A 12,296-nucleotide genomic window follows, 5' to 3' on the forward strand; every position below is an offset into this window, starting at 1 on the left:
TAATATATTATACATCTTTGTATTTGAATATTGATACATTATTTCAATGTAGTATTAATTGATCATATATATATATATATATATATATATATATACTATATATTCGTATATATTAAATGCACTTAGAATAATATTAATTTATAATATTTAAAAGTCATGTTTATTTACACGGCATTAATTTTTGTAAATCAAATATTTCGTGACAATTATATATCCAAACAAAACATAAAAAAAGTTGATTACGAAGTCCAAAGATTACTATAATCTTACACACAAAATAGAATTACAACTATAAAACGTGGACGTGATTAAATTTAACTTTTATACTTTAATATTATACGATAATTATGTATAGTTTATAGATATATGTATTTTTATGATTATTATATGTTTAAATATAAAAGTTTCTTCAGAAACTATACCCTCAATAGAACATAGGTACTGTAAATAATTTATACTTTAATAATAAATTATGAATGTGAACGCATTTCTTCCGACTCACTCATTAATATTTAAAAATAGACATTTTATTATGTAATAGCTTCAAGTTTGTACTTTAAATAATGTAACTATTAATGAAAATAACACGTACAAATTTGAAATTAAAGAGGAAAATTTACTGCTATGTTTTTAAAAGGATATCTTATAAATATGTTTATATGTATATGTTACCGGCAATATGGATAATCCGGTATTTTGCAAAATGCCAAACATGGAGTAGGCAATATGATGAAAATAAACAAAATTGGGCATCGCCTATTACTAACGACTTTACTTATCATAAATGTGCGTGCACGATTTAACGCAATAAAGATTAAGATTATTTTACTACTATAATAATAAATCTGAAGTACCTACAATATTGAACGTACTAATAATTTTATTACAATATCGTCATTTTCTCGTCATTTTTGTGTCTCGTTGTGGTGTGCAATTATGGATACGATTTATATAAAGTCAAATTTTTATAACAAAATACAAATTTTTTTTTTTAAATTTGGCCACTAATACTAGTTTTTTATCTAATGAACAGTATAATGAGTTGATAAAAATTCAATCCACAAGAATTGGCCTAGGATTTTTAAAATGTGTTTGTAAGTCTAAGTGTCAAAATAAAAAATGTATTTGCCTTAAAAATAAAATTTTGTGTACTTCAAAATATCAATTTTCTACAACATATTATAATAAGTAAATAGTAGTTTAAGTAAAATATTTATTTAATATTAATAATATAGTAATAGATAAAAATTAAATTTTGTCTGTAATACGAGTAATAATATATAATAATTATAACATATTAATATCTTAAATAAATAATATTACCCTGACCTTAATTGGTTGGGGTAGCCTAGTCTTCCAGTTTGAGGTTTTCTGCGTTGAGCCAACCACTCATCCAGTGGAAAAAATCTCTCTGTTAAAAAACTTCACAAAAAGCCTCAGACATTGTATACAAAGGACTCCCAAACTGAACACGAAAACAGGAACAAAATCAGGAATTTACGGATTGGCACATGAAATATCAGAACACTTTACAAATCAGGGTCAATGAACGTAGTTATTAGTGAGATAACTAAATATAATTTAAACATCATAGCTTTACAAGAAATTAGATGGCCAGGAAATAGTAGTCTGAAACATAAAGAGACAACAATCTTCTATAGCGGATGCAACGATAATAGACATGCATTTGGAGTTGGATTTATGATAAATAATAGACTATTAGAGAATGTTAAAAGCTTTGAAGCTATGAATGAGCGTATATGCTATATACGCTTGAAAATAAAGGAGCACATTGTAATAATATTTAGCTGTCACGCACTGACTGAAGAAAAAGATGGAGAAACCAAAGACATATTTTATGATGAACTCGAACAGGTGTATAACGCTATCCCCCGACACGCTATCAAAATTATATTGTGAAACATGAATGCCAAAAATTGGACGGGAAAATATATACAGACCTACTATTGGTAAGGAAAGTCTTCATTGTATGTCCAATGATAATGGAGCTCGTCTCATATAATTCGCGATGTCCAATAGAATCATCATAAGCAGCATTTATTTCCAGAAAAAGGACATATACAAGCAAACATGGATATCTCCTGACGTGGCAATCAAAAATCAAATCGATCACGTAATGACAGATAATAAACACCGTTCATGGTTCAGTAACGTTAAGAGCCACAGAGAAGCAGACGCAAATACCGACCATTACCTAGTAGTAGCAACTCTTATTGAAAAGCTATCAATTTTTTGGAAAGAGAATAAAAGTAGGAAGAGTACAAATATGTTAAATGTAGACAGGCTTAGAAACCCTTTGGAAATAGCACAGTATAGGAAAAGGATCACTGAAGAACTCTATACCACAAAAGAAAAGAAGGAACACATAATCCTTCATCACGAAAATAAATGGACAAATATCAAAAACGTTATTACCTCGGCTGCAAAAAATCTCAAAGAAAACCCCAATCACAATAAGAAAAAGCACTGGTTCAATAATGAGTGTATGGAAACAGTAAAAAAGCGGAATGAAACTCGCGTGCAAATTATACACACTTCATCACAAGAAAACCGAGAGTGATATAAACATTTTAAGGAGTTGACAAACAAGACAATTAGAAGACAAAAAAAGACTATATGAGAAGAAAGCACTCGAAGAACTTGAGGGAGAGAGGAACAACTCGAGGAATTTCTTCAAACACTGCAAACGACTCAAACAGGGTTTTAAATCAGAAACACTTTTCTTAAAAAAGAATCAGAATGATCTCATTTCGGAACCGAGAGAAATCGTACAACATTTCAGAAAACATTTTGATGCGCTACTTAATGCGAGCCAAACAAATAACAGTAACAAAACCAAGTATAAAGAATACAAGGAGCCTGATCTTAGAGAGATAGATTATATTATCAATAACCTTAAAAATAACAAAGCTCCAGGAGAAGGTGACATAAACTCTGAATTACTTAAAACATCAGGAAAAGACTTAATTATAGAGCTACAATCCTTAATTCGAGAAATATGGCACAAGGAACAGATTCCAACGGATTGGAGAACCGGGATAATTTGTCCAATATTCAAAAATTTTGACACTGGTATAGTATCAAACTACCATGAAATTTCTTTGTTAGATACAGCTTACAAAATTTTATCGATGGCGTTGCTAAGAAGACTAGTAATTTATGCGGAAGACATCTTAACAGATTATCAAACTGATTTCAGAAGAGGAAAATCTACGACTTATCATATATTCACAATAAGACAAGTAATGGAAAAATTCTACTAATATAATACTTTTTGTAGATTACAAACAAGCATATGACAGTATTGACCGTGAACAACTGGATAACACCAAAAAATTTCGGTATACCAAGGAAATTGGTGAGACTAGTTGAGATTTTTAACCAACAAACATACTGCAAAGTGCGTTTTATGGAGCAGACCTCCGAAGCATTTTAATGCAAGACCGGCTTAAGACAGGGAGACGCACTATCTCCGGTACTATTTAATCTTGCCTTGGAACAAGTGATAAGGGGCATGCACGAAAAATGAGAAATGGAATTGATTGGGATGAATACTCTTCTAGCATATGCAGATGATTTAGTCATTTTAGGATCATCTATAAATTAAATAAAAACTAGTGCGGAAAAATGATTTAAAGCAAGTCAAAACATGGGCTTAATAGTTAACGAGGAGAAAACAAAATACATGGTTATATCAAGACAAGTAACACCGAAAATCAATCTCAAGATATACGGATATTCTTTCGAACAAGTAAAAGAGTTTAAATATCTAGGGGTGAACATTAATGAGAAAAATAACATGCATGAGGAAATAAAGATCAGACTGATGATGGCTAACAAAAACTATTACGCAATGAAAGAGATGTTCACGTCGAAGAATCTGTCGTGACGAATAAAGGAAAGGTTATACAAACCTATTTGTGACCAATAGCGACGTACACATGCGAGACGTGGGCCAGCACGAAGGGTGACGAGGAAAAGCTAGCCATCTTCGAAAGAAAAATACTAAGGAGACTCTATGGTCCCGTGTTTAATGTAGACCTAAGAGTTTTCGAAAGAAGGAAAAATGAAGATTTACAAAGACTTTATAATAAACCAAACATCTGTAAATTTCTTAGTAGCAAGATATTAGAATGGGCTGGACACGTGTGGCGTGCAGAAAGATGTCTTATAATAAAAGTGCTCGATGGAAATCTGAATGGAAAAAGACTTATAGGGAAATCAAGTCAAAGATGGTTCGATACTGTAAAGAAAGATCTGACACGAGTGGACCCTACCTATAACATCAATTTGACAGTAGATAGAATGCATTGAAGAGGTATTGCAGAAGCGGCATTAGACCTCAATGGTCTGTTTCAAGCCTAAGAAGAAGAAGAATTATAAGAATCTTAATGTAATATAATATATAACAAAATATTTTGTACTTTGCCTAAAAAAATATTGTCACTTTGCATAATGCCTAGGTATTATCAGGGCCGTATTTAAGGGGGGTACTGGTTACAACTGTCCTGGGCGCAAGTTTTTTGGGGGCGCCAAAATTTTGTGGTCGGAAATTTGCTCATTTGTGAATTATTGAACTTTTAAAATTATTTTGAAATTATTTTTTTTTTGTTTTTAATAACAGTATCATAAATTAATGTTAATGTATTTAATTTATTAATATATTTATAACAATATAGCTATCAAAGATCTAGAATATTATTAGTATACCTAATATCAATTCCGAAATTTTTTGTGATAATGTCAATAAACATAAGTTATTTATAATAATACGGAGTATTATGTTATCACGTACGGCGTGTGGTGGCGTGCCTACTACACAAAAATAGCATTAATTTAGAATATCTATAAGGTACATGAGGATCTATCTCCAAAATTTTCCATGGATAGGCCCCTTAGAGGGGCTCCAATATTTTTTTTTGTGCTGGGGCGCAAAATTACTAAATACGACACTGAGTATTATATAAAATACTTAGATTATACATATGAAGGGTTACGGGGAAGAACGATAATAGTCAAAAAAAAAAAAATAATAATCAGATAATATAATATCTTGTTTGTTGGTTTTTGAACGAATTGTGACGTGAATCGAGTTAGGGAAAAAATATCACGGTCAATGATATAATACAGGTTTAAATATTACCATGACGGCAAAAAAAGATCAGAGTCCGAGCGGAAACGTGAAAAAATGATCAAAGTCAAGTGTATGGTTTTTATTTTTAGTACGTACGATGACGTATGTTCAATGCTTGAACATTATTTTTTTAAAATTTTGGATTTGAAAGTCAGAAAATTATTTTTTGCGATTCGTGTGTAGGTCAGAACAAAAACTATACGACAATAAGATTTTTTCATTACATGGTCTGCATAAAAAAACCTTTCGATAGCATAAAGATGGTATTCCCAATTCATGGTCACTCGTATTTAGAATGCGATAGAGACATGAGAAAAATAAATTCTAAATCTTATATCGAACTTCCTGATGACTGGAGGAATACCTTTCTACAGAGCCGTCAAAAACCAACACCTTTTAATGTTATTGACTGTGCCATTGAAGTCGAGTTCAAGACGTGGACAGATTATTTTTCAGATTTATACCCAACGAAAAACCCGATTCCAACGAGACCCATTCGAGTGCTACTTATTGAGGAAAGTAAACCTCGATTTATAAACCATAAGTCCATATATCATGGGCCTTACTTATCAGCTGTCATCACTCGCGCCACTAATAAAAGGAATAGAAAAAATAAAATAAATAAGAATACTACTCTTGTTCCTTTATATGATGGTCCCCTACCAATAAAAAAAGCAAAACTTAATGACCTACTACACCTAAAGCAATTTTTAACCAAATTGGATGCACAACAATTCTATGCTGCACTCAAGTCAAATGAAACAGATAGAGATGACGTAGATGTAGAGTATGCAAATAATATACCAATCGACAAAAATGAAGATGCATAACAGGAAAAAAAGATCAATGTCAGTATTTTTATTTTTTTTTTTTTCTAAAATTTAAAAAGTAAATTTAATATTTTTTTTATTCGTTATATGACGTAAAATTAGTTTTATTTCTTGGGTTTTTGAGTTCTGAAACTTTAAAATTGCAATACTGAACATTTTAGGAATATTGACTATTATCGTTTTTCCCCATAGCCCTTCATATATAAAATATTATTGAAAATCATATGTTTTATTTACATTGTCTAAAACAGGTCGACAATTCACATAATGCCTTGGCATTTTGCAAAATGCCTGAATTATCCATATTGCTGGTAACATACATATATATATATATATATATTTATATTTACTACGACTGAATTCTTGTGAACATTAGTTGTCCTTTTGAAGTGCATTATAGTATAAAATGGTCACACAATCACGCAAGCTTGTAATATCTAGTGAATAATAATCAATATCATTTAGAAAAAGACCTTTTGCTATTTACATTCCTATGAATATTAAACGACTATATTATTATTAAATATACAAAGACTAGTCTCATGGTAAGACAATGAATCAACACTACATGTTTTTTATTTTCTGAAACATCAAATTATTATGTAAATATAATGAACATTATACACATTTATAATACTGCACAAATACTGTTAATGTATAAATATAGGTAGTACCTAACAGTGCTCAGTAGTAAGTAATCGCTGTAAAACGTATTTCATTAAATATGTCTAGGTTATATGAAATATATAATCGTTAAAAATTTTCCAGTAGCCTGTAATGATATAAAATTTAATTTATTAGGTTGTTAGTTATTGTGAAAAATATTTATATATTTTTTAAATCATTACTTGTTATATCATAAATAAACAATATTACCTCTCCAATGATTGAATCTGTTTGCCTCTTGAAAACCGTAGTAGACGATTGAGGAATGAGATAAGGTAACCAATTCGTACTTTAAAATATTAATAACTTTTCTATTACTCACTTTTAATAATTTTATTTAAACTTCTTTTTACACACATTAATACACGTATTTTAAATTTTTACAGAACGTTTTACAACTAATTATGTATTTTTGCATAGACAATCTGCGTAGTCTTTTACACTCACCTTTGACCATCTATACAAAAGGACAACAAGAACGCGTCTCTCTTTAACTAAAAAAACTATCCTCCTTATATATAATGTTGTGTGTGTGTGTGTGTGTGTGTGTGTGTATGTGCGCGCGCGTCTATGTATGTATGTGTGTGTGTAATATCTTATCATTAATACTTACGACTTATTATTATATTTAATGGCTATCGAATATTATAATTATTTAATTATACATTACATTTTAAAAATTATATGAATGCTTAGGCGTATATCATTACAAGCATTACATAACCGGATAGAGAATTTCTTTTTAAAAGCTCTTGGTTATAGTAAATATTGCTTTATAGCTTTAAAATGTCTGTTTTCTTTCGATCCATAACAGATAATAATATGTATATCACTCATCAGGCACGTAGTCAAGGGATGTTGCAGGTGTAGTAACACCCCCTCTCTTGACCGTGTTTTACTTCATAAGAGTGTTATATCATAAACGTAATGAATACATATTTATCATAACGAAGTATATAGGAACATATTACGATAACAGTGATGTAAAGCTGAGACCCGGCTTCTCATTACATCGTCTTATCTAATAATTTAAAGCCGTGGTTTTGTGTCATTTAATGCACGATTTAAAATGTAGGTATATAAGGAACAAAATATACATTTGAAATATTTAAATATTTTCTCATACATAAGTACATCACATATCGATAGATATTCACACATTGTATAATGTACTAATGTACTTTTGTGATTGTACAATAAAATATACGTTAGATTATTTCCCCAGTTAATTTTGAATAACATCCCTCTCTTTTGAAATTCCTAGCTACGCCGTGCTTATTGACTGCTACCAGTAGAGTAAAACAGGTAAAACATCACGTATATCATATATGCAGAGTGTGCTACAAGCATTTTCTAATCTTTTGTGTACAATATTATTTTTTCAATTAATTTTAAATTTGTTATTTTGCAATATAAAATTTTTAAAACTTATGTTTCTAACATTTTTATGTTTAAACTTCTTAATTTTTTAATTTTTTTTTTTTTTTTTTACATAATAATCTTTAAATATATTTAAAAACTATTTACCACTCATTCACTGACCGCTATTTCTCAAAAACTACTATATGTGTGAATTTGAAACTTGGAATAGTGGTATCTCTAATACTCCAGATGGGTAATAAGAAATAATTTTGAGAATGTTGCATTTAAATGGATTAATTAATAATGATTTCCCGCCAGTATGTATTGTGGTGCATGACGGCCTGTGAATTTCCAGCTACCAGTGATCCATCCTTTTTGTCCATCAATTATGTAAGTTCACATGAAGAGCCCTCAACTTGCCGTTTTTTAGTCATTGTTCACATGAATTACAGATTTTATATGTTATACTATGTTGTAAATACAGTGTGTAAACACTAACTGAGAACACTTAATATTTTTTCATAGAGCCCTGCTATTTGAGTTTGGATTTTTCGTTTGTTTTTATGACATAAGAATGTATATTTTTGTGAGTTTTTAATTTTTTTAACGTTTTTAACTATTTTATAAAGATCACATATATATAAATATACCAAAAATAAAGTTTATAAGGTTCGCGTAATAACGATTGTCATAAACTGGGGAGGAGCCAGTGTTTCCCAACTTTTAATAAACCGTGAACGTGTATTTAAAAGAGAATATTATCTGATTTCTGAGTACAAAATAGTAAATAAAAATTTACTATTTACCGATTTTAGGATTTGATTATCGAACAAAGAATTGCCGAATTTTTAAAATTTCTTAGAGTGGGGAATTTGCATTAGTCTGCTCCCCCGCCCCCAAATGACGCCAATGGATTTCCAAACAAAATATTTTTCAATGACAATTTTAAGCGCGAGGCCCTGAAAGAATGTCCCGTTTTGCCTCCACCTAATGCCGGCCCTGATTTTCAAAATATATTTAAAATAGGTATTTGATATAACATTGGGAAGTAACAGTAATTAAGTAAAGTTCTAATTATCTAGTTGTCTAGTCATACTAATTTTTTTTCGGATTAAACTTAATTTGATATCTTTAATACCTACTTAATTAGTCTATATTTTATTTTAATTGAAGACCCAGTCCATACTTAGTGAAAAATTAAATAAAACAGAAGCGAAACTTTCAAAACACAGATAGGTGTTAAAAAAGAACTACAAAAAAGACCATTCTAAGTGGATCCGGCATTAGATTAAAAAAAAAAAAATCCACAAATATTAAGAATTCACCTGATATAAATATTACCAAACATTTTACTTGTATATTTTGAGCCTGAATTAAAGAAAAAATTTAAGTCGCCCCCTCCCCCCCATAGAAGTAAGTTTAAATACGCCCCTGCAATGAATATGCTTTCCATGAACCTCGTATATTTTTCTCAGATAGCTTAAATTATTTATGATTTGTACCTTTGTAGTGAATTGTAGCTATTATATTACCATAAGTTTTTGCACGAAAATTTAGAATATTTAGTTTTATTTTATCTATTATGAAACATCGTATTTTTTTTTTTTTTACCATATATTTTAAAATAAATTACATTTAATATGAGCAACGTCAATTAAAATACAACCTCTTAGTCTTAGATTTAAATTATAGGGGGATTCATTTACAACATTTCTTTGGGGGGAGGGGGCAATCACACCAAATACCAATCGTGCACATACCTATTTGTAGTATAGGCCAGCAGTTCTTAACTAGTGGTCCGGACCTTCTAAGGGTCCTCAAAATTCATTTCGGAGGTCCGCAGCAGCCTTAACACATACCTAACATACGTCAATATGTGACATGAGTATATTATTAAAATATTATTAGATATTATTATTATTAATATTATTATTTTATTTTTATTTATTTTTATATATTTTTTATTATATAATAGACAGATTTTATCTTTATATTATGTTAAAAAACTTGTGTCTCAAGTATAACACCAACCATCACAAATTAAGTAAAACTAAAATAATTAAATTTAAATTGGCTGAAAAATTAAGTATAATAAAAATAATTATAAATATGTATATTTTTTTATGTCTACTAATGTAATTTATTATATAATATAATCAATACAGTTTTGGTGTTAATAACATGAGATGTTTTGTGGAAAAAAATGTAAACGAAAAAAAAAATTGGTAAGGTGGATATATGATGTTTCATCAAGGGTCCGTGAACTAATAAAGGTTAAGAAACGCTGGTATAGGCTATTGGTTCAAATTGTAAAAAATCACAAATAAAATTTTATTGACTTAAACATTTTAAAAATTATACATAAACAATATAATTTATAGTTGAATTAATCTTCTATTAAATATATTATCTCAACAGTTAAAATTATAACATGTGGTGCATTAATCATATCTGCAAAGAAAAAGTATATTCTATAAATATTCATACATGTTCTTCGTTTGGACACTGAAACAAAAACATGTTGAACTTAGTGCACTAGTAGAGATTTATTATACTTATAGATACTGTTTGGTATCAATATAAACAGTCAAACAACTATTTTTTTGACCAAAATAAAAATAGATGCATCTTTCCATTTTAATTGTTTTTCGTCTAAACATATTTCATACAGAATATTCACAAAATACTCATTCATTTTAATCATTTATTCTGTGTTGTTGAAATCATATAAGTTATCCTAGTTAGAACCAATTACAGAAATTTATGTAGTTTTATAAATTTAAATATAGCTTAGTGGTTAGCAAATATATTTCATAACATCAAGAGTTAAAATTTTGTTTCTACTCCATTTACGTAAATATATAATAGATATTCATAAGTGCATATTACATGATTATTTTTTTTTTATAGTAACTTTTATTTAATATGTAATTTAAGAATAGTGCTTAAATAAAAAAAAAAGTAATAATAAAAGAACTCAATTCAGAAAAAGTAAGGAAAACTCCAAAAATATAAAGTATAAGTATACAGTCGTAATGTAGGGCAGTGCTGTAGCCAAAAGGGAGTACTGAGTATACTTGACCCCGAAAGCACTATCTTATTTAAAGGGCTCTTCCATGTTTTTTCTAATATATTTATAATGCTGAAATTGTTTTCAATATTGCCAGTTAGAACCGCTTTATTGAAAGAAGCTTTTCTACTCTAGGTGTATATTAAAACTTACATTAGAAATTTTACTTACGAATAATAATCAATGGAGGGTCAAATGTTTTTACCGACTGAAAAGAAAGACGTTTACATTTTAATTTGTAAAATTATAAGTAAATAAATTACTTATATCAATAAATATAAATTTGTGATTTACTATAATGTTATTTAAAGAAAAAAATGTATTTAATCTTTACTATTTACAATGGGGTCTTATAAAGTAATAAGTAGGGAACGGATTTATATGTAAATGCATATTTTTATTAAAACGAGATATTTAAAACTCGATAAGAAATGTTTATGATTTAAATCATTCCTATTAAAATGATGATACTTTTATTTTACATATTTTACATATTTCACTAATTTTGAAATATTTTTAAACATATTTTATCATTTCATCATTCATACGTCTTCTTCGTACGAAAATACAAGAAATTATTTCAAAATTAGATCCAAAAACTTTTATCGCTATTGGAAAAGCTCAAAATATTATGTTAAATGAAACATTGAAAATAATTTAATTTTAATTAAAAATAATTTAACAAAATTATTAATAAAAAATATGTCCCCAAATGATAGTATGCAAATTGTTGAATCAGCGATTAAAACTCGTAAGCAGATCAATAGATGTTGTAAAAAATAAAATTCATGCTGTTACAGAAAAAAATTCCAGGCAACATTGATTTTAAAACAATCAATGACATAATGAGTGGTAGACACTCTTCTAAAAATTTGAAATTATCGCCTTCTAATAGTACGCACTTGAAATATCCTTTTAATACATCGGTTGATATGAAACGATAATTTAGCCGTTTTAAAAATATTTTGATACCTAATTGGCGACATTTAACATTTGATAATTTAAAAGATATTGTAATAATTCTATGCAAAAAATCATTTTGATAATTTAAAAATAATAATCACTTTTTTTTCCCCACATATTTGGATGTTTTTAGCACATATTTTATAAATTATACTAACATATATATGTAAATATTTCTGTATTTTTATTACATATAAATCCGTTCCCTAGTAATAAGCAAGGCTTATAACTTATAACTCTAAAAAAGGTT

The 12,296-nt window shown here is 28.5% G+C and overlaps 1 protein-coding gene across 1 annotated transcript; it reads left to right on the forward strand.

Moving 5' to 3' along the window:
* The first annotated feature begins 2,029 nt into the window (after positions 1 to 2,029).
* Positions 2,030 to 3,284, forward strand: LOC112692773. The gene is made up of 2 exons (XM_025567561.1): positions 2,030 to 2,515; positions 2,646 to 3,284. Exons 1-2 carry the CDS (start codon positions 2,030 to 2,032, stop codon positions 3,282 to 3,284), a joined length of 1,125 nt encoding a protein of 374 aa, XP_025423346.1.
* The last annotated feature ends 9,012 nt before the right edge of the window (positions 3,285 to 12,296 follow it).

Source organism: Sipha flava, unplaced genomic scaffold (assembly GCF_003268045.1).
Source record: "Sipha flava isolate LNK unplaced genomic scaffold, YSA_version1 76_pilon_pilon, whole genome shotgun sequence".
Taxonomy (NCBI): domain Eukaryota; kingdom Metazoa; phylum Arthropoda; class Insecta; order Hemiptera; family Aphididae; genus Sipha; species Sipha flava.

Excerpts from the sequence above, each read along its gene's own strand:
- LOC112692773 (XM_025567561.1), top strand. The coding sequence starts at position 2,030 with ATGTCCAATAGAATCATCATAAGCAGCATTTATTTCCAGAAAAAGGAC. Across the intron at positions 2,516-2,645 it reads ATAATGAGTGTATGGAAACA|AAAGCACTCGAAGAACTTGA; the intron begins GTAAAAAAGCGG and ends CTATATGAGAAG.